We start from the raw sequence: 19,868 nt of genomic DNA, 5'->3' as shown, positions 1-19,868 counted from the left end.
ACGGGGGGAGAGAGAGAGAAGTGGCGAGGAAGTGATGGGCCTTACATGTGCGTGCGCGTCTGCGCATGACGTTGACGTACACACCGTCACACGGACGTCCTCCTCAAATGCGGGGGCTGTTTTCTCTTTGAAGTGCCGGGGTCGTGTCTCGGGCGGTCCTCGGCGTCACGCCATACCGGAGGTCGATGCGACAGTTGTCGTTGAGGCATACTCGCCTTCCACACACTACGATACTTCTTTACCCGCCCTCAGAGGCATGGCGGGGCGTCTACCATAACAGCTGTGCAGGGGGTCTCCCTCGGTGTATCGTTCCACACCCCTTCGTGTAGCCGCTATCGACCTACACCTTGGTTCTGTACCGTCCCCTTTCTAGGCGCACACCCGAAAGTTGCTTTTTTTTTTGTGTGTGTGGGTGGAAGGTGATCTTTACGACCGAAGTGCGTGCGCGGAAGCTCGTCGTGCGCTGCCGGCATCTATGTAGGCGCAGGCGCCTACGTGTGAGCGGGGCTACACTGGGAGACACAAACAGCGGCACCGGCCTTGATGGGCCTTGCGGCACGGATACAAAGGTGTTATCCGCGTGTCGCCAGAGAGAGAGAGAGACAGACAAGACGTGCAGGGGCACGATCGATTCCAGCATTCAACTCGTGTGCGCTTGTCGAATCGCGAGCCAACACTTGTTTTTCGGCGTCACCACATCGGGCACATACTGCACCAGATGCACGTCGTAGTGGCGCTGCTGCAGCCACTGCATTCGCCCGTAGTTGAGAAGGGCCTCGACCAGCAGCGCAAAGTCATGGGTACACGTGATACTGTTTGCGATGGAGCGAGGACCGCTTCGGCGCTGGTAGCAGAACAGCGGAGCAGTGGCGGCAGAGCTGCCGTCAACGGCGGGGAGCGCTTGCGACGCAGAGGCTTCCATAGCTATCTGCACCTCGCAGGCGCATCCCCTGCCACTTGTGGCTGAGCTTCGCCGAGCCGCCTCGACCCGCGCCAACATGCGCTCGTGGGTGCTCTGATAGCATGACATGTTCCAGTCTGTGAGCCGATTCACACGCGCCAGGGCCTCTTCGGAGCCGATGCCCATGACCTGCCTCAGGTAGGCAGCGTCGCAGTACCGATCAACGGTGATTTTGTTAAAGCAACACGGCGCCAGAACGAGGATGCGCGGCAGAGACTCCTGCGCCTCCAGATGGCGCAGCACCTCGTCCACGCCGCTGCCGCACAGGTGCTTCGCGATGAGGGCCGTGCGTGCTGGCGTTGCCGGCACAGCGTCCGACCAGCGGACGTCGCGGAACAGCGCCACGGTGCGGTGCAGTGTGCGCTGCCGGCGCGTGGCGGGCCGTGCGCGGTGCGCTGTGTCGGGCCACAGCCGCGGGCAGCAGTCGATGGAGTGCGCCGGAAAGAAGGGGTCGATGACGACGCTGTCGCACTGCAGGCGCTCCGCCACCTGCGCCGCAAGGAAGCCGTTGCCGCCGCCGACGTCGACGACGCAGTCCAGCGCGAAGCCATCGCCGCCGGCGTGATCCTCCGCCCTGCGCACGCGCTCGACGGTCTCGCGGAGCAGCTCGCCAATGGCGATCTCCTGCGGCAGATTCTCCAGCTCGTGGATGTGGGACCGATCAGGGAGGAAGGAGGTGTAGAGGTCGATGAGGCGGGCCCACTCGGCGCAGGTTTTCGGCTCGGCCACATCCGAGCACATCGCGCTGCGCATGGCGGCCCCGGCCTCTGCGAGGTGGTCGTAGCCGTTGAAGGAGTGCCCGGCATCGAGACGAGCTTGGCGTGCTGCCAAAAGGCATTTTTGGTAGTCGCGCACGCTCGTCTTATTCCAGAGTGCTGCTGTGAGACTTGTGGCCCCTCGAGGACACAAAGAGCCGTTCAATAATCGACTGCGAAGGTCTGTGACTGTCGCGCTCGTGGCGAGGTCTCGTATTGCGATCAGGTGTGCATCTTGTAGAGGCCCCTCATGCTCCAGCGAGACCGGACTACCTTCCAGAGCGGTGGCAAGGTTCTTCATGGCGTCCGTCATGTCCATGTAGCCCAGGATGCTTCGCGCTGGCTGAAGAAGAGACAGAAGGAGTTGCGCCACGGCACGACTTGCGTGGTAGGCGCCCCGCAAACACCGCAGCTTTCGACGGCGCAGGGCCGTGGCCGTCGGCAGTGTGGCTGAGGCGGCCAGACCATGATGCTCTGAGTTCGAGGCGTACTGAGCCTTGCCTGTCGTTTCCGCACAGTGCCGTTGAGGCGTACCGAGGGCTGCCGCGGCAGCCGTCGACGGTGCGGCGACGTATGCGCTGCAACGCCGCAGCCGCTTACACGGGCGCCACATCCATGCTTACGCCAAAAGGGAACGGCGGGTGAAAAGCAAAACGGAGCACAGCAGGAATGCCGAGACGCAACGGCTCACGGGTGCGCTAACGAGTCGGGTGCTTGTGCGTACTGCTGGGAGGGCGATGATCATCCCACTTCACGGCGACAACGCACAACCAGGCAAGGAAAAAAGGGGGAAACAACCGAGAGGGGCGGAGGGGAAGAGAGTAGGCACGGCTGCGCGTGCGGTACGCGGTGGCGATGGTGATGGGGCGGGGTGGGGCAAAGCATGGAAGTGAGAGTGATGGAGGTGCGTGCTATGTACAGGTACGTGGGCACCCGCGCAGGAGCTCAAGTACAGAGAGCATCACAACATGCGATCATCTCTCCTTCCCACGCTTGCCGCGTATGCGTATCCGCGTGTCTCGGGTGCAAAGCAGTGCTGTTTGTGAGAGATGGGTGACCAGCGCGAGAGAGGGCCAGAGCAAGAAGGGGTGGGGGTGAGGTGGGTGGGGGCACACGGCGGTGCGTGGGCATCGAAGAGAGAAGGTTTGTGTGTGTGTGTGTGTGTGTGTGCCATCCGTTCACCCACTCCTTACGCCTACACAAAGTTCCTTCTCGCAGTGGCTCTTCGCTTGTTTGCAGCGTCCGTCTGATCTCCAGTTATCTTCTTTTCGGCCTGAAGCGGCATGCGCTTGTTATCCCGCGGCAGCACCTCTGTCGATCGCTGTTGCCCTTTGAGCCCTACATCTGGGCCTCCTCCTCACACACTACACCGCGCCTCTGCGTGCTTCGTTCTGCCGTTCTCCGCGTGTGCGTGTGTGTGTGTGTGCAAGTCAAAAGGAGGCTGACCAGCATTGAAGGATGCGAAAAAAATAGAGAACGTGGGGCAGAAGGAGGACACCACTGCAGCAGCACAGCACCCTGAGCACTGCGAATGAGCCGTTATCAGGCACCGCGCAGACACATGCGCGCACCATCACGCACAGCGAACCTGCACCTCCGTCGCAGCTTCGCCATTTGTTTAGCAGCCGCGCGCGCATGCGTGTGTGTGTGACTGTGTAAGTTTCCTTTTTTTTTCGTGCTCGCCCTGGCCCTTCTACGCCTCTGTCAGCTCCTCTCTCAGCGCCACCAGCAACTCACGTTTTTGCTGAAGGACTTGGATAAGCTGCTGCTCTTCCTGGGCGCTGCTCGCATACAGCAGGCTCTTGCCGGCAGTCTCAACCTCCTTCGCCAGCTTCGACACAACGGCGTGCACGTTACCTTTGCGCTTGGCGCCCAAACCGGCGGCGGCAGCGATGACTGTTGCTCGTGTGGCGCCGGGGTCTGCCCCGTCAACGCGACGCGCCTTGGGGGTGGGCGTGTAGAGGCCGTTGCCGTCGTCCTTCGGAGCCTCGGTGAGGTAGTCTTCCACGGTCATCTCTTCCACACCATCGGTGAAGTCGCCGCGGCGCCGCAGCACGCCGGATTTGCGAATGCCTTGCAGCACCTTGTCCTGCTCCGCCATTTCTTTCTCCAGTCCCTGCCGCGTTTGCCCAATACACAGCTCTTCGCCCATGTCATCGAGGATGCGCTGCTGCGCCTTGGGAAGTGGGGTGCCGTGATGCATGAAAAGTACGCGACACAGCATACGGTAGGCGGCCAGCTCCTCTTCCCGCGCTACCTTATACACTTCGAAGGCGGGAATCGGCCTCAGTTGCGGTGCCGCCTTCTGCGCCTTACTCAGTGCATCATACACGACATGAGGCGGTGGCACCGCCGCCGGCGATGCATAGGGCTCCATGCGAAGATGGACCTGTGAGCCTCTATGTGTGCGTGCGTGTATGAGTCTCTATGAGTACCTGACGCGGTCGTGCGGCGTATGGAGGTCGCTGGCAAGGCGGAATGAGCCAGCCAAGTGGGCGTTGGAGGTGCGGGCGTGTGCGTATCGGTGTACGCGTATCTGCGCGTGCATGCGCATGGGCCCAAATAAGAGTAGAGGAGAACAAGTGGGCAATAGGGAGAGGGATGCGATGGGGCATACACAACAAGCACCGTAGACTACATGGGCATGTCGAAGGCGCAAGCAGACGCCGATTTCGTTGCTCGACAGGACACAGACATATGTTTGTGTCTGTGTGTGTGTGTGTGCGTGAGCGTGCGCTCCATCTGTGGCAGCAGCCACCCCCCTCCTCCTCAAAAAGGTCCGCGCTGAACCTTTCTGCCATTCTGTTTTTGTTTTCCCACCCACCGCCGCCATGCCAAGAGAAGACGCGTCAGTGGGGGAGGAGGAGGATGGGAGTGGAGTGGGGAGGCCGGGGCGGCAGCGTAAGGTGGATTCGCCCACGTGGAGGTTTCCCACGACGGAGAGGGGCTCCCTTGTCTGTCCGAGACACACACACACACACACACAGGCACACCGATGCTTACGCTCTGATGCCTTTCTGTTGTCCTTCGTTGTTCGGGTGGGGATGCACACCACCTTCGCGGATGTGGTCAGTGCTCCGTCTTTGTATCTTTACCACATGTGCATGCATCGGCTTCACAACAAGAGGCCCTCTCCACAAAACAAAAAAAGAGAGGGGAGGGGCTCATGGCTGAACATAACACACTTAAACACAACTCCGCAGACTCATCCTTCACCCATACCGATGGCAGTGCCCGCTGCTCCGGCATTCGCTGCCTCGCGCGGCACACACACACACAAACACACACACATATCACACTTCACACCGTACGCGGTATCACAGGGCCCATAACCCCCTCCTCCCCCCCATTCTCTGTGCGGGAGGAAGCCGAGCAGCCTTCCTCTCTCCCTGCCAAATGCTGAGCCACCTCTGGTGGTGACAGCGTCAGGTGCCTACGACGCAGGAGGGGGTGGGGGGGGAGGGAGAGTGAGAGCGGTTTATCGCTGCTGATGTTGACCGTCAGGTCCTGGATGGCGTGACGCCGGAGAGTCCTACGACACTGAACACGCTTGCACCATACACATGATGCCCAAGGCGTCAGCGTGGCTCGAGCGTATCCCACCCCAAGCGACGCGCCAGGTGGCGGCCGGCATGGTGGGGGAGCCGCTCTGAGGCCACCTGCAGAGCGTGGGTGCGTAGGGTTTGGGGCAGGGGCCGTGCTCCGGTGACTGAGCCGGCGCACATTGTTGCAACGCGTGTGTCTACGGCATGCTTCGCACCACGCGTCATGGGGGTCTGTGGCAGGGGTGGTGTGCGTGTGCTTGTGTGTGTGCCGGGGAGGGGGGGGGGGCGGAGGTCAGCGTGGCGTTTGGCCTCACCTTCGATGGGAGTGAATTGGCACACGTTGGAAAAGAGGGACGCCTTGAATCCGTCTTTAACGGTTGTTTCCCTGCGTGGCGGTGGGGAGGACGTGAGTACACGGCACACGAGGATTAACAGAGGAAGAGCAGGGAAGCACATCATTAACCATCTCGGCGTGCCGAAAACGACACGAGTTCAACGAAAGGAAAGGGAAGCGGCGCCCTCGGAAAAACTGACACAAAAAAGAATGCAGCACCAGCTCCAAGAGACACACAGGCCCGCACCCACACGCCATAACGCACCGACAGATAAGCATTCAGGCGCAGCTCACGACCACAATGGAGATGCCCCCCCAAAAAAAAGCGTGTGGAGAGCGAGGACACAGGAAGAGGGGGCACACAAAGAGGAGATCTACGCGTTTTTTCCCCACACCTGCGAGTCAAGGAGACGGCCAGCGATTGCCCAGGCGGCCGCCTGCCCGCTTGCCCACTTCCCTTCTCTGGTCTCCCTCGACCACACAACAGCAAGGAACAATCACACACGACTACTCGTCATACGCCCACGACGGCAGCTCCTCGCTCGGGTTCTTTGTACCGTCGAGGAGGTCACGCAGAAAGGCATCGATCGTCTGCGCGTCCGACTTGACAAGGGCCTTCATGCGAGTCTTGCGGATGGCCATGAGGGAGATCTGGCGCTCCGCCTCTGGAAGCTTCTCCGCCGCACCTTCCGGAGCGGCCGGCTTGTGCTCGAGGATCCACTGGCGCCACTTGCCCTGTCCGGTGCCGAGGACGCGCACGGTGAAGGGCTCGTCCAAGGCAAGACGGGGGAGCGGCAGAGCCCCGGCTGCCAAGCCGTCCTCCACGAGTAAGAGCAGGAAGCCCTTCTCCTCCTTGGCCCACTTCATGTCGCGCGGATTGTACGGGCCGACCCGCGGCTGCGGTTTGCGGATGCGACGACGCACCGGCGCTGCGGATGCCTCATTCGCGCTCGAGACACCGTTGGCGGCGGCGGCGGCAGACTCCTCGCGCTTCTTCCTTGCCTCCTCTTCGGCCTCTGGCTTGTTGCGGTTCAGGACGAAGCGGTGGACTAGGTACATCATGAAGAACGGCCACGAGTTGGACACCAGCGGGGCTGCAAAGGTATAGATGGTCATGGCCTGTATGTAGAGACGCTGCTTGCGGGAGATCGGGAAACCGTCTGTGGCGAGGAGGCTGGCGACGGGCTGCGGGAGGTGCGACGGGATCGGCGCCGCGACCCTGGCCGCCTCACTGCCGTCCTCGGATTCCTCGGCGTTGCCCACCAGCGTCGACAGGGCGGTGTATATGTCCTGCGCTGTGAGCTCCTCTGGCGCTTTGGCTTGCAGGGACACGAGCTGGTAGGTGACGCTGTCGTTGCCGCCGACGAAGGCGACGAGAGCTGAGGGAGACGCGGCCATGCTCTTGGACGTCGCCGTCCACACACCGGCCTTGCTCAGAACCTCGGCCAGCCTGCGTTCCTCCTCCATGCACCAGTAGCCGGTCTTGAAGGAGAGGTAGTCGTTTGCCATGAGGGCCGCCACGTGTGCGTCTGGGGCCTCCGCGCAGTCTTCGCGCATCCAAACCACGCAGTTGTCACGGCACACCTGCAGGAAGTCCGTCGCGCCGGCGTAGCGGAGGCCCTTCATGCCCACGTGCCGCTCCGGCAGGTGGTCTTCCATAAACCTTGAGGCTTTCCTGTAGGTGAGCGCCACCGCAGCGCCGATGTGCACAAGGCGGCAGCTCTTCTGCGGTGTCGACGCCTCGGTTTCCGCCTCCAACGCTGCCGTGTCGCTGGTTTCGGTCACGTCCTTGGGCGGCATAGGCAACGCCTCCGTCGACACAACAATGAACTCCGCCATCGGGACGCTCTCGCCGAAGCGGTCTTTCACGCCGATCTCCATCTCGCAGTACTCCTCCACGAACTCGAGCAGAAATTCGCGCGGCACACTGCGGACTTCGACCTGGTTGTAGCGCATCTGCAGCGCCACCGGAATCGACTCGGCGTTGATCGTGGGCAGCAGCGCACGCAGCGGCTGCTTGACGGACCGCGGGGCACGCAGGAACGTGAGGATGTCCTCCAGCTGCGTTACCTCCAGTGACCTCGTTTGCTGAAAGACGTCGTAGAAGAAAGACATCACGAACTCAAGCAGGCTGTGGAAGGCGCGGTTGTGGTTGCGCTGCTTCATGGCCTCCGCAATGCTATAAAGCGTCCAGGCTTCGCCGTCCACGATGGCGAGCACATATGGCTCTTTACGGTAACGGATGCCGAGGTGGGCGAGCAGTGGACTGCCCTCCTCACTTAGGGCATCAATGCGATACATCTCCAGCACGCCAGCCTCCACCAGACTGGACTGGTACAGCATCTCCCACGCGGCGCTGTAGTAACGGCAGTTTTTGCATTGGGTATCGTCGTAGACCTGAATCAAAAAGACACGACCACCGCGGAACTCTTGCAGACGACGCAGCTGCGTCAGGCTCTTCAGCGTCGGCGACTTCGAGAAGATGGGCGAAGACTGGTGGTAGTACTCGAAGAGCTCGTTGGCCGTCATCTCCTCCAAGTTTGGGGCCTCGCCAGGGATTATGCCCGACTCGTCGTACGCGGACTTCTTCTTGTCGTCCGACAGCACCTCGTAGGCACGCAGCACCTTCGCCATGGCTGCCTTGGCATCCTCCTTCTCCTGGAAGGTTTCCTTCAGGTCGGGGTGGTGCTGGCGGGTGAATGCACGGAAGGCCTTCTTGATTTCCTCCTTGCTGGCTCCAGCCGCCACGCCGAGGTCCTTGTATAAGGCGGTGTGACGGGTGCTCGTAGCGACCAGTGCCGTCACGCCTGCCGGCTCATGTCTCAGGCATATGACGAGCAGAAGTCCAAGCAACCCCAATGCCACGCACCGCCTTGTCGTGAGGGAGCGCATCGTACTGTGTAGCCGATGGTCTGAGGGTAGAGAGAGAGAAAGGAAGGGGGGAGGCGCCAGGCTGCAGGTCCAAGTTACAGCGGGGTGATGCCGAAGTGATGTGCGTGTGCACCACGTAGGACTTCACAGCTCCAGCGATGCAGCAAGAAGCGGGAAAGATAATGACGATAATCGGCGAAGAAGAGCACTGCAGAACACAGAGAGCGACAGACAGAGAACACGTAGATCGCGTGTCACAGACGGGGGGCTGCTGCTCGGGCGGCGGCACAGAAACCCGGAAAACAAAGGTGCGCGCATACACACGCACACACTCAGTGGCCGTGAGGGTGGACCAGAAACTGAAAAAGACGAACACACCAAGAGCAGTGCCCAACACAATAGTGCAAACACCTCGGAAAGACGCGGAAGGTTCAACAGGGAGGGAGGGAGGGAGGGGAGCGGTGGGCAGATGAGTTGCACACACGTCAAGGAAAGACGGACTCTTCGTTGCGTTATGTCGTGCGTGTGCGTGTACTTCTATGCGTGTGGGGATAGGAGGAGGGGGCGGGAGCGGCGGGGGATGATGAGCGAGCACAGCAAAGGCAGGCAGCGCCGAAACGAAGAGAGGAAGCGGTCGTGCAATGGAACGCTGCGATGCGTTCCAGTGGCCACAGCAAAGAGCCTTCGACCCGTAAGCCAGCGTTCGGGCTATTCGGCAGAGGAGGTTTATCCTCCATCTTCCTCCGTCGTTTCGTGTCCTCACCTCTGCGGTGCGGGCGCAGATGGTGTAGAAGGCACGCACATGCGGGTGTGCACGCGAGTTTGAAAGGAGGAGAGAAACGATATCAGCAGATGAGTAGCAGTACAGCCGTGGCATCAGAAGCACAGCAGAACACACACACAGAGAAAAAAAAACAAATGCATAGCGAAACAAGGGAGCGATCAGCCGCCAGCGTCGCCGCCCTCCTCCTATCCCCCCCCCCCAAACAGGTTTGAGGAGGAGCCGAGGGAGGGCGAGCTGAGGTATAAGTGAAGAGGTGCATGCTCATGAAGGCGACGTGGATGAGGTCGAACGCGCAAGTCGGCGTGAGTGCACCGCCCGTTTGACGACTACGCCGCCCGCGTGACAACCCACCTATCATCTCTTCCAGCACCGTCACTCCTCCGCGGTCGCCAACTCGCTGCGGAGGATAGAGATTTCGGCCGTCGCGTCGCACATGAACACACGGTGCTCATCGACACTCGCACGGATGGCCTGCTCTGCGCTCCGCCATGTGCGAAGGTACGGCACCTGAGCCATGAGTTCTGCATCGACGACGTCGAGGAAGAGGTCGCTTGGGAGGCGCAGACCTGCCACCGTGTCTTGTATAGCCAATCGAACTGCCGCTGCATCGAGTGTGGGCTCGCTGCCCGATTCGCTGCCAGCTGCTTGACCGCCACCGCAGCGGTCCATCAGGTTTGCGAAGAGTTGCGACACAGACGAGATGAGAAGACTGCCGTTGCTGTCCCCCGCCGCGACGTCATGGACCTCCGATGCCAGCTCCACAAGACGCTCCGTCCATGCCGCGTGCGCCGGCGAGCATGCTGTGGCCGAACGCAGCAGTTTCTGTGCAACGCTTGCCGCACACCGAGCCACCGGCAACTCGCCAAGATCCCTGGGGGCGGCCTCATTGATGTTTTCGCCATCGTCGTTGCTGCCGGCAGCGCCGGGGGGAGGCTGCAAGCGCCTCGTGGCGCACGACAACAGCTCGTCAAACTGATCTCGCACGAGCTGCTGAACACGCTGCGCCTCTGCACACTCAGCCTCCAGCGCCGCGGCCCTCGTCTTGGCGACTGCCACGCGCTGCCGCGTCGCTGTGAGTTGCTCTTGCTGTTCGGCCAGGGCGACATCGCGCGCGTGGGTCTCGTGAGCGTGGTGCTCGGAGTCGCCGTGCAAGGCGGTAGCCAGCGCTGACGCCTCCTTTGTTAGTGACACAATGGCGTCAGACACTGCGCGGAACGAGTCGCGCTGCGCTTGCGACGCACACACGCCCCTCGACCACGCCGCAGCGTAGTGGCTGATCTCCGTCTCCTTGAAGCTCGCCACTTCTTTCTTGCGAGATGCGCAGTTGTGAGACTGCTCTTCACAGTTTCGCTGCAACACTCGGAGTGCCGCTTGCGCCGCGTCCAGCTCCGTCGCTGCGGCTGTGGCCGCTTCGGCGGCCGCCTGCGTTTTCAGCACCTCCTCACGCCACTGTTGCCACGCCTCGTGAAAGAATATCCACCGCTGCTTCGTTGCGGTTAGCGAGGCGGCGAGTGACGACGCATCTTCAGGGAGCTGCAGGTGCTTCTGTGCACACACAGCTGCGAGATGCGCGTTGTACGTCGATATCGCCTGCAGTGGGGCAAGGAGGTTTTGCTGCACGACAAGCTGCACGACCTCGCTGCTTGGAACCACGTTGTCATCGACATCCACCGCACACTCTTCCAGCGGAAGGGTTGCGCGCGTTCCCTTGTCTTCAGCCGCTACCTCCGCAGAGCCGCCGCCGTGAATATCGGCTTGGAAAATCGTGGAGGGCAGTGACAGTGACCCGAACCAGTGGTGCTCCGTCACGGCTTCCTCGGTGAATGGCGGCAGCGGCGGCCATGGCAAGCCCCACTCATACGACGCTCTTCCCCCGGCAACTGCCTGCTGTGCTTCTTCTTGAGCGCTGCCACCCGCGGAAAGCCACGCCACGAGCTGCTGCATGATCTGCACAACGTCCGCAAGCTCGCGGTGCTGGGCCCAGTCCATCTTGTCCGCCCACTCACGCAGTGCATGCAATACGCCGGTGGTGGAGGCATCGGCGGACACCACTGCCGTCGAGGAGGGTGGGGCTGTGTAACGCAAATCACCACTCGCGGAGGCCTCGGCTGTGAGCGAGAAAGAAGGCAAACACATGAGGCCTTGGCGATGCGCCTCTGCTGCCACAAGCGCCTGCTGAACGTCCGCCAGCAGCCGTTGCAGCTCCAGCGCGCTGCGGCCTGCCGTCCGCGCGCTGGCCATGGTGAGCAGCTGAAAGAGGCGCCCGTCCGCGTTGGTAAACGTGCGAATGAACGCGGTCGCCGCGCCGATGGCGGCCTCTGCCGATCGTTGCAGCTTACCACTCGTCTGCTGCTCCTCGTCCAGCTGTAAAAGAGAGCTGTGCAGTTCCTGCAGTCGACTTTCTCGCTGACGAGTGCGCTGCTGCTCTTCCTCCACAAGGGCTTCCAGCGACGCTTGTTGCGCCATCAGTTGTGTTACACAGGTCTGGGCTTGGCGCAGCTCCGCCTCGATGGCCTGGCACTGCGTCTCCACCTGTGTGAGCCGAGTGAGGTCTTTGGTCCGCTGCTTGAACATCACTACGGCCGCCTGGCGCACTGAGTCGAAGGCCTCTTCGTTGATGCCGCGCGTGATTGCCGCTGTGCCTGTCGAGCACTGCTGTTGCTGTTGCTGCCGAGCAGCGTCTGTGAGCTGCGCCTGCTGCTCCATGGCGCGCTTGCTCCGAATCCTGGAAGGGTGCGATGAGGCGCTCGTGCGGATGCCGGTTCATGTAACCCTCTCCACCTGCGTGGATCACTTGCGATGCCGCCTAAACAAGGAAGCAGACAGAAACCACAAACGTAAACGCTACGGAAAACAGGCATCAATAAGACCGCGCGCGCACACACACAGGCAGCAGCGGGGTCTGTGAGTGCATCGTAGACAGCGGCCAAGAGAGGAGGAGGATGAGGCGATATAAAGATCTTGGAGAGCGGGAGTGAGAAGTGGCCCCACACATAACGTAATCGTGTGCCCGCCAAAGCCTCTGCTGGCATCCGCCCTCAACAGCTTGCTTTACCGTTGCGGCGATGGTGGCAGACGGAACTTCCCCTCAGCGAGACCTGCTGCGGTTGCTCTTCCGGGGGCCACCTCTTGTGCGTGCCTCGGCGGTTCCTTTTTCCACTGCGCTTCGCTCTCTCTACCGAGAAGAGGCCCAGACGCGTGCGCGTGCGCGTGTGCCCCTCCTCGCCCTTACTCGCTTAAGCAACAACAACGGCACACACTTCACAGGTAGACACACACACGCGCGCACACACACATGCACCACTAAGCTTCACCAGAAATATGACCGCGCCTGTGCATGTGGGTTGCAGGAACCGCGGCGAAACATGCCCGAGTGTCGCGGAGGGCGCATTCACATGCCCATGTCGCCCTCTTCTTCCGCGCGCCGCCGCTTCTGCTGCTGCTTCTGTTCCTCGACGCTCTCCTGCAGGCGCCGCGGCAGCTTCGGGGCGCGCTGCGACGGCTTCACTATGAACCTGCCATCGCTACAGGCGTTCTGGTTCCGGTCGCCTCGGCGGGCGCCAGTCTTCTCACCACCCTGATGTCGTCTGTCAGAGGCCGCCGTCGGATCATTCACCTCACCTTCGGCGCCCTCACCGCCCCACAAGTCTGCCACTTCTTCGCCACTGGCGACGTCACCATCGTCCAGAGCGGCGTCCGCTGACGTTGGCGCCTCGCTGACGTCCTTCAGCGAAATCCTCGATTCCACGGCGCCACCTTCCAGATGTGCGTCCCTGTCGCCGAGACCCGCGGCAATCGGGATCGCATCACCACCGCCGAGCGTCTTGGTAAAGCTGCGCCGCGACAGGCTATACGCGTGCGTGGGAAAGGAATCGTCGTACAAGACGGTTGCCCTGAATGGTCCATCACAGCCACGATCTCTGAGCGCAGAGGAGCCACCGTCACTGACGCCCCCGCTCGCGCCGCTGCTGCCGGTGCCGGAGTGTAGCAGCTGCCGCTCAATTTCGTCCCGCTGGGCGACCTCAAAGGCGGCGCGCCGCTTCGCCTCCTCCTTGCGCTGCATGAACTTCATGCCTCGCAGCATCTCCAGCGTCTTTGCCTTGTCCATCCTGCTGCCAGAAAGAGGGGGAGAGGCTCCTTCCAATGCACGCGCGTAGGCTGTATTTCGTGTCGCGTTATTGCCCGGCTTGAGCAAGACACCGCCCTTTTCCTCACTTTCATGTGGTGCAAGAGAGAGAGAGAACAGAGGGAGGAAGCGCAGGTATGGCGAAGTGGATAAGGACGGCGGCGCGGCCCCCCCCTGCCGCCCGAGACGTAACGGCGAAAGGCCCCATTTACATACTAGGTGACGGAGGGGGTGGGATGGGGTGGGGCGTGTAACATGAGGCATAGATGCGTTCCTTTTTCGACGCTACGCCCACTCCGTGTCCCGCTGGCGTCTTCTCTTATACTCTTTAGACGTGTCCATGGCACCTTCCTCCCTTGTTCCTTCCCGTATCTTGGTCGCCTTCACTAGACTGGGGCCCCAACACGCGCGCGCGCAAACGCTGCCTCATCACGATCGAAGCATATGAGTGCGCGTCCGCTGATGACTCTCCGTCTATCCGTGTCTCGGTCCATGCCGCTGTGGCTGCATTTCTAGGCGCCAATCCATATATACCCATGCATACATATGTTCCAGGCGTAAGCTGTACATCAACGTGGCAACATCGCCACACACACACACACATACACGACAAGGAAGATAAAGGGACGAATAGAGGCGCAGACACACAGACACACACACACACACACACACGCACGCAGGGGGAGGAGGAGGCGGCGGCTATGCATACAGCCTAGGGCAACAAACACCCACATCAACGCACGTACCCGGGCTGCGTTGACGCCATCACCGTCACGCACACGCACACAACCCAGAACACTGCTTCACTGTCCCTGTGGACCGCATACTACCTCTCCCATCCGCTCGCCAAGGATGCGCGTTTCTGCAGCAGCGTCATCAGCGGTGAGAAGACCCGCTCAACGGCGGTAGGGTCGAATGCGTTGGTTGGCAGCAAGCCGATCGGCGTCCCCGCCCCGCTTGTTCGGCACAATCGCGGCACGAATGCTCGTCAACTGTGGCTGAGAGGGACTTAGCTTCACCGCCGCTCCGTTGACCGGCGCAGCGACGCCTCGACCGCGTGAAGAGAAAGCCGTCCCGCCGTTTAGGGTGGCACCAGCGAAGCCGTTCACGTTGAGCCCGTTCTGCTGCGGTGGCGCTGGCGACCCTGCTGGTGCAGCTCCCATGCCCGCAAAGTAGTTCATGTCGATCACTACATTCGGCGGCGCTACCAGCTCCATCATGCGCGCCGAGGCGGCCTTGTCCCGCTCTTCCTGCGTCACAACGCGCCGGTCGAGGTCTGTTAACTGCGTGAGGCGGTTGATGACGGCGGCGCGGTAGTTGGTCTTGCGCGCGATGGGGTTGCCTACGAGCACGACAGCCTTCAAAGGGCAAGACTGCAACTCATTCAGCAACGAGCTCAGATCGCCCAGTCGGTTCGCCCCAAGCCGTAGCTGTTCCAGCGCTCTGCACCGTTGCAGCCCTTCGACGGAGCGCAGGGCGTTGTTCTCCGCAGACAGAATGATCAGCTTCTTGTTCGCGGCAAAAGAATCGCTGCCAAGGCCGCGCAGCTTGTTCTGATCCAGCAGCAACTCGCGCAGCTCAGGCAGATTTTCCAGCCCGCGCTGAATGAACTGCAGCTCGTTGCAGCGAATGTTGAGAAACTTCAAATGTGGAAAGCACAGCTTTAGCGTGCTGAGGTCGGTGAGTTGGTTCGCCTCCAGGGAGAGGGACTGGAGACGCCTGAGGCGTGCGAGGGTGTCGCCCAGTGCTGCCGGAGACGTCGTAGCCGCTCCGATGGCACCTGCCGCGGCGGGGGCACCAGTGCCGTTGGCGTTGAGCGCACCGCCGATCGGGTTGCGCCACGGCGGCGAGCCGAGACGGTTGTGCGACAGGTCCAGTGCCGTCAGCTCTGTTAGCATGGCCACCCCAAGGACGCTCACGAGCAAGTTGTGCTGTAGATGCAGCACCTCGAGCGACTTGAAGGGTTCCAGCAGGTTCACCTCCTTGAGAGAGCAGTGGGAGAGGTTAAGGTTGCGCACCGACGCCCACGTCTCTGGGGGGCCGCGAGCGCGCTCAATGAGAAGGTCGCTGTTGACTTTCCCGGCGTACACCTCGCGCGCTTTGGCCATCTCCGCGGCCGAGATGGAGACGCCGTCCAGCACCTTCAGCCGCGGAAAAGCATGAATTAGGTACGGCCGCACTTCGTCGTCGTCGGCAGCGCCGCGGGGGGCCGTGCAGGGGTTTCCGGCGACGTTCAGGATCAGCAGCGAAGACACATCACGGAGGGCATAAATGATGTTCATATCCGCGATGCGGTTGTACATGAGGTACAGCGCCTCGAGCGTCGGTGTCGCGGCTGAAGGGGAGGGCGGGTCGAGTGCAGCAGTGCCATTCGTGCTTCTCACAAAGAGGCTGACGTCGACCTGCGCAATCTTGTTGCCCGAGGCGCTGAGCATGCGAAGCGCCGGAAGAGGCCCAACAGTCTGAGGGAGCGCCGTTAGCTCGTTGAAGTCCAGCACTAGCTCGCGCAGCGCCCTAAGTTCTTCCAGGCAGGGCAGCTCGGTGAGGTGGTTCTCCGACAGGTTCAGGCTTTCGAGTCGACGCAGGTGGAGTAGCGGATGAATATCTCTGAGTGCCTGGCCGCGCAGTGTCAAGTGGCAGAGATTCGGCAAGAGACCCACGAGTCCACGTGGGTCGTCGAGAAGGCCGTGGCTCCAGCGGAACGTGTGACACTCATTCAAGCACGACAGCAGCGACGGCGACAGCGGCAGATCGCTGCCACCGAGGGCTTCGCTGAGGAAGCGGGGACGGGCTTCATCGACAGCCGGTGGACGTTGGCATGCCTCGCGGAGGTGCACTTCAAGTTTATCAGCCACCATCAGCATTTCCAGCTGCGCCGCCACTTGCTCGAAGCAACTCTCCTGGGTAGTGGCGCCTTCTACGGAGAAGAGGCCGGCAGCTGCGCAGCCGAGCTCTTCGTCCCGCTGGACGGACTTCACAAGGCAGGCGGTGACACGGGACATTTGAGGGGTCACGCGTCCTCCTGGCAACAGGCAGGCGCGGCGAAATCGCTGGGAAGCCAAGGTGCCGGGGTACGTGCCCAGCGCGTGCGCGTTCAGCTTCACAATGGCCGGGCTGCCACCTGCCGCCATCGCCGTCGCTGAGGTTGGCGGCGGGAGCAAGTACAGCCAAAGGCGCGCCTCCGCCTCCTGCCCATCGGCGTGCTGCAAAAACGGATTGCCATACACGACAAGCTCCTCCAGCGCCCCCGCAGCCGTGCGAATCGCCGCGAAGTCTGTCACGCTCACGAGTTCGTTGTTGCTCACATCCAGAACCCGCAGCGCGGGCAAAGCACTGCCGTCGAAGTGGAGACGAGAAAGGGCATTGCCGCTGAGGTTGAGCCGCTGCAGCTGCGGTGCTTCCTTAGCCAAGGCGAACCACGAGACCGAGGCGATTCGGTTGTGCGCCAGGTCCAACGCAGTGATGGACGCACAGAGGGGCGTCGCGAAATCTTGCAAGACAGCTGTGATGCCTCTGCTGCGCAGTACGCACAACGACAGGGGTGCCCCGTTCACGCACATCTGTGCCGCGTACTCGTCTACATGTCGTGCGTGCAGCGGGTTGGCGGCGCTGCTGCTGCTGGCGTCATTGCTCCAATCATCGCCCCCACCCGCACTGTCGTCCACCGCACCGTTTCTCAGCAGGCGCGCCATGCAAGCCTTTCCCAGGACTTTGTGCGCACTCGCCAGAGCTTCGTTCGTCTCCGTTTCGGCCACCTGCTGCAAGGTGTTGCCATGCGAGACAGTGTCGCGGGAGCGCGCGTGCTTGCTGGGCGGGCTACACCAGCAAATAAACTGTAGCAGCGGCTCGCCGCAGTGTAGGACATCCTCGACGGCGTCCGTCCCCTTGCTGCTCTGCTGACTGTCGTCCGCGCCAGCACTGCTCGCTTCGCACTCCACCATCGGCGGGAGCGGGAACCCGGTGAGCAACGCCATAGCCTCCGCCCGGCTCATCCACGACGCTCCGCCGCCTGCTGTCGTGGGTGATCGCGCGGGTTGCGTGAGAGGGGTGTTATGCATGCTATACGTGTAATCCACAACGCAGTCGGGCAGGAGAAGAGCGCGGTCGAAGCAGTACCACATGTACGGCGACGGCAACGGCTGGGCATTGGCACTCCCGCTCTCGCCTGCTGGGGTGGTGGCGGCGGTGCTCGGCAGGAGGCGGTAGGCGGCGCAGGTGTCGGCGCCGTAGTCTTTGCGCCACACCCGCCCGTTTTGCTTCAGAAAGGAGGCGGGCGACGATGTGGAGCGCCCTACACAGCCGCCGCCGCCGAGGGCGTGCACCGTCTTGCCAAGGTACACACGATAGAGCACAACCTGACCGCGGCACAGCGGGCTCGCCTCACTCCCGCTCGAGAGCGCGCCAGTGTTGTAGCTCTGCTGTGAGACAGGCGGCGATGAGTCACAGCCACGGCTTGCTCCTCCGGTGGTGGCACAGCAGCTCAACAACCGCTCCTCGTCGGCGTAGAAAAGACTGTTCGTAAGAGGCACGCCTTCCTCTGCGGGCACGGGCTGGTACCACGTGCTACCCGCCTGACTCGCGACGCCGCTCTTCTTGCCGTCCTCGCTTGGCGCTGCGAGGCGCGCTGCCATTCCGCTCACCAGCACGTGCTGCAGGCAAGCACTCTGGCCCCGCTGGGTCACGGGCACGATTCCGAACAAGCCCACAAAGCGGCTGCGCAGCTGCGGGTTCGCCAAGTCGACGTGCAGCTCCTTCACCCGGTCATCAAAGCGCAGGCGAAGGCCGCGGTTGAGGATGCGCCGCACGCACGTCACCTCCACCCCCGCAATCCCGAAGCGCTCGTCGAAGAGCGCGCTGTCGAAGCGCTCCCGAACGAGCTCTACGGCAGCCACGTACGCCTCATGATCCGGTGAGAGGCTCTCGAGGCGAACATTGCCGGCCGTGTGCAGCTCCACGGCGAAGCGCTCCGTCAGCAGCTGCGCCTGCAGCTTTGCCGCCTGCGTTGCCTCCGCCAGCTTCAGCATTGTCTTGCGCTCCTGCACTTCGCGGGTGTCGATCGCACGGGACAGCTGCCGTCCGAGCGCTTCAAGAGTCGCCGTCGGCACGACAAGCGGGGCGCCACCCGCGTGGTCGCCGCCCTTGTTTTCACCGGCCATCACGCCGCAGAGCGATCCGCTGCTGCCGCCGGCGCCGTGCTTGTCATCTAGGTGATAGATGGCCCGCTCAGCCAGCTCGTGCTCGATCGGCTGCACGCAGGCCTTCAACCTCAGCAACGCCCTGCCGGTGTCCCGAGTGTGACGGAGCGCACAGGCTTCGGCGTGACGCGCAAGAAGTGTGATCTGGGTGTCCAGCATCTGGGCCCGCATGGCGTAGTACAGCTGCTTCTTGTGCAGCACTGACTCCACGAGCGAACGCTGCTCCGGCGTGACGAAGGTGCCGTCGAGGGTGTCGAGGGAGCTCAGCATGGAGATGGTCAGAGTGACGTAGTTGTTGAGGCGGCAGATCGGGTTGTCGCCAAAGAGCGGGTCGAGCAGCCACAAGTTTCGCAGACAGGAGAGCTGCTGGAGGTGGCGGAGCTCGGTGATAGAGCTGAGATGACATCCGCTCAGGTTCACTTCGTGCAAGTGCGACATGTCCTTGGAGAAAGCGTTCTCGAGACTCTCCAGCGGGTTGCAGGAGACGTAGAGCGAGCGCAGCTTTCGAAAAGGGGTGAGGTGGGTGAGAGCGGACAGTCGATTACGCGACAGCCACAGTTCGCGTAGGTGGCGCAGCGGCGGCATCCCATTGAGCGAATCGATGCGATTGCCCTGCAGGTACAGGCGCCGCAGCCTTGTCATGTTATCCAAGCCCTCGATCACGCGGATGTTGTTGTCGGACAGCCACAGCTCCTCGACGTGTGCGAGTGAGGCGAAGTTGGCCATCGACTCCAGGCCGATGCTCATGAGCTTCACCGTCACCAGGTTGGGAAAGAACGGCACGAGTGGCACACGGGGCACCTGGAGGAGGAAGAGCTCGATGGTGGTGATCGTGTCTGGTCGCTGTATCGCCTCCTCCGCTGTCCACGCATTACTTTCACCACAGAGCTCGAGCAGCTCCCGAAGCTCTGGCTGGCATTGCAGGCATAACAACAGCTTCTGTCGGATTTGCTCAATCTCTGACGAAGGCGCCGCACCCGCTGCTGATGACGTCGTCAGGTTCATTGAAATACCATGAGGATCACAGGTCACGCTGGCGCACGTTGTTGCCCGTCCGGACATGGCAGACGAGAGGGGGGGGCGGCAGCCAACACCTCCAGGTGCTTGCGTGCGCGTGTGCCTATTCGCTGCTTCCACGCGTGCAACACGATCCTCTGGAATGAGGCGCCGTCAAAGAGAAATAGATACAGAAGAGACACCGCGATGAGTTACCCACGGACGAGCATACACACACACACACACACACGCAAAGGGAGAGTGACAGTGTGTGTGTTTGTGGGAGGGGGTGGGGGGAGCG

The 19,868-nt window shown here is 62.0% G+C and overlaps 6 protein-coding genes across 6 annotated transcripts; all 6 read right to left on the bottom strand.

Moving 5' to 3' along the window:
• Nucleotides 1-640: 640 nt before the first annotated feature.
• LINJ_24_0550 (hypothetical protein, unknown function) lies at nt 641-2,029 on the bottom strand (the record flags this gene model as incomplete). The annotated part of the gene is made up of 1 exon (XM_001465848.1): nt 641-2,029. The coding sequence occupies one exon, from the start codon at nt 2,027-2,029 to the stop codon at nt 641-643; it is 1,389 nt and encodes a 462-aa protein (XP_001465885.1).
• A 1,380-nt stretch (nt 2,030-3,409) lies between these two features.
• On the bottom strand, nt 3,410-4,093 carry LINJ_24_0540 (conserved hypothetical protein; the record flags this gene model as incomplete). The annotated part of the gene is made up of 1 exon (XM_001465847.1): nt 3,410-4,093. The coding sequence occupies one exon, from the start codon at nt 4,091-4,093 to the stop codon at nt 3,410-3,412; it is 684 nt and encodes a 227-aa protein (XP_001465884.1).
• A 2,009-nt stretch (nt 4,094-6,102) lies between these two features.
• On the bottom strand, nt 6,103-8,487 carry LINJ_24_0530 (putative DNAJ domain protein; the record flags this gene model as incomplete). The annotated part of the gene is made up of 1 exon (XM_001465846.1): nt 6,103-8,487. The coding sequence occupies one exon, from the start codon at nt 8,485-8,487 to the stop codon at nt 6,103-6,105; it is 2,385 nt and encodes a 794-aa protein (XP_001465883.1).
• Nucleotides 8,488-9,622: 1,135 nt separating this feature from the next.
• On the bottom strand, nt 9,623-11,956 carry LINJ_24_0520 (conserved hypothetical protein; the record flags this gene model as incomplete). The annotated part of the gene is made up of 1 exon (XM_001465845.1): nt 9,623-11,956. One exon carries the CDS (start codon nt 11,954-11,956, stop codon nt 9,623-9,625), a length of 2,334 nt encoding a protein of 777 aa, XP_001465882.1.
• A 685-nt stretch (nt 11,957-12,641) lies between these two features.
• On the bottom strand, nt 12,642-13,358 carry LINJ_24_0510 (conserved hypothetical protein; the record flags this gene model as incomplete). Its single annotated transcript, XM_001465844.1, has 1 exon — nt 12,642-13,358. One exon carries the CDS (start codon nt 13,356-13,358, stop codon nt 12,642-12,644), a length of 717 nt encoding a protein of 238 aa, XP_001465881.1.
• Nucleotides 13,359-14,272: 914 nt separating this feature from the next.
• Nucleotides 14,273-19,633, bottom strand: LINJ_24_0500 (conserved hypothetical protein; the record flags this gene model as incomplete). Its single annotated transcript, XM_001465843.1, has 1 exon — nt 14,273-19,633. The coding sequence occupies one exon, from the start codon at nt 19,631-19,633 to the stop codon at nt 14,273-14,275; it is 5,361 nt and encodes a 1,786-aa protein (XP_001465880.1).
• Nucleotides 19,634-19,868: the final 235 nt, after the last annotated feature.

Source organism: Leishmania infantum, chromosome 24 (genome assembly GCF_000002875.2).
Source record: "Leishmania infantum JPCM5 genome chromosome 24".
NCBI classification, from domain to species: domain Eukaryota; phylum Euglenozoa; class Kinetoplastea; order Trypanosomatida; family Trypanosomatidae; genus Leishmania; species Leishmania infantum.
This window is presented reverse-complemented; position numbering and strand designations above follow the sequence as displayed.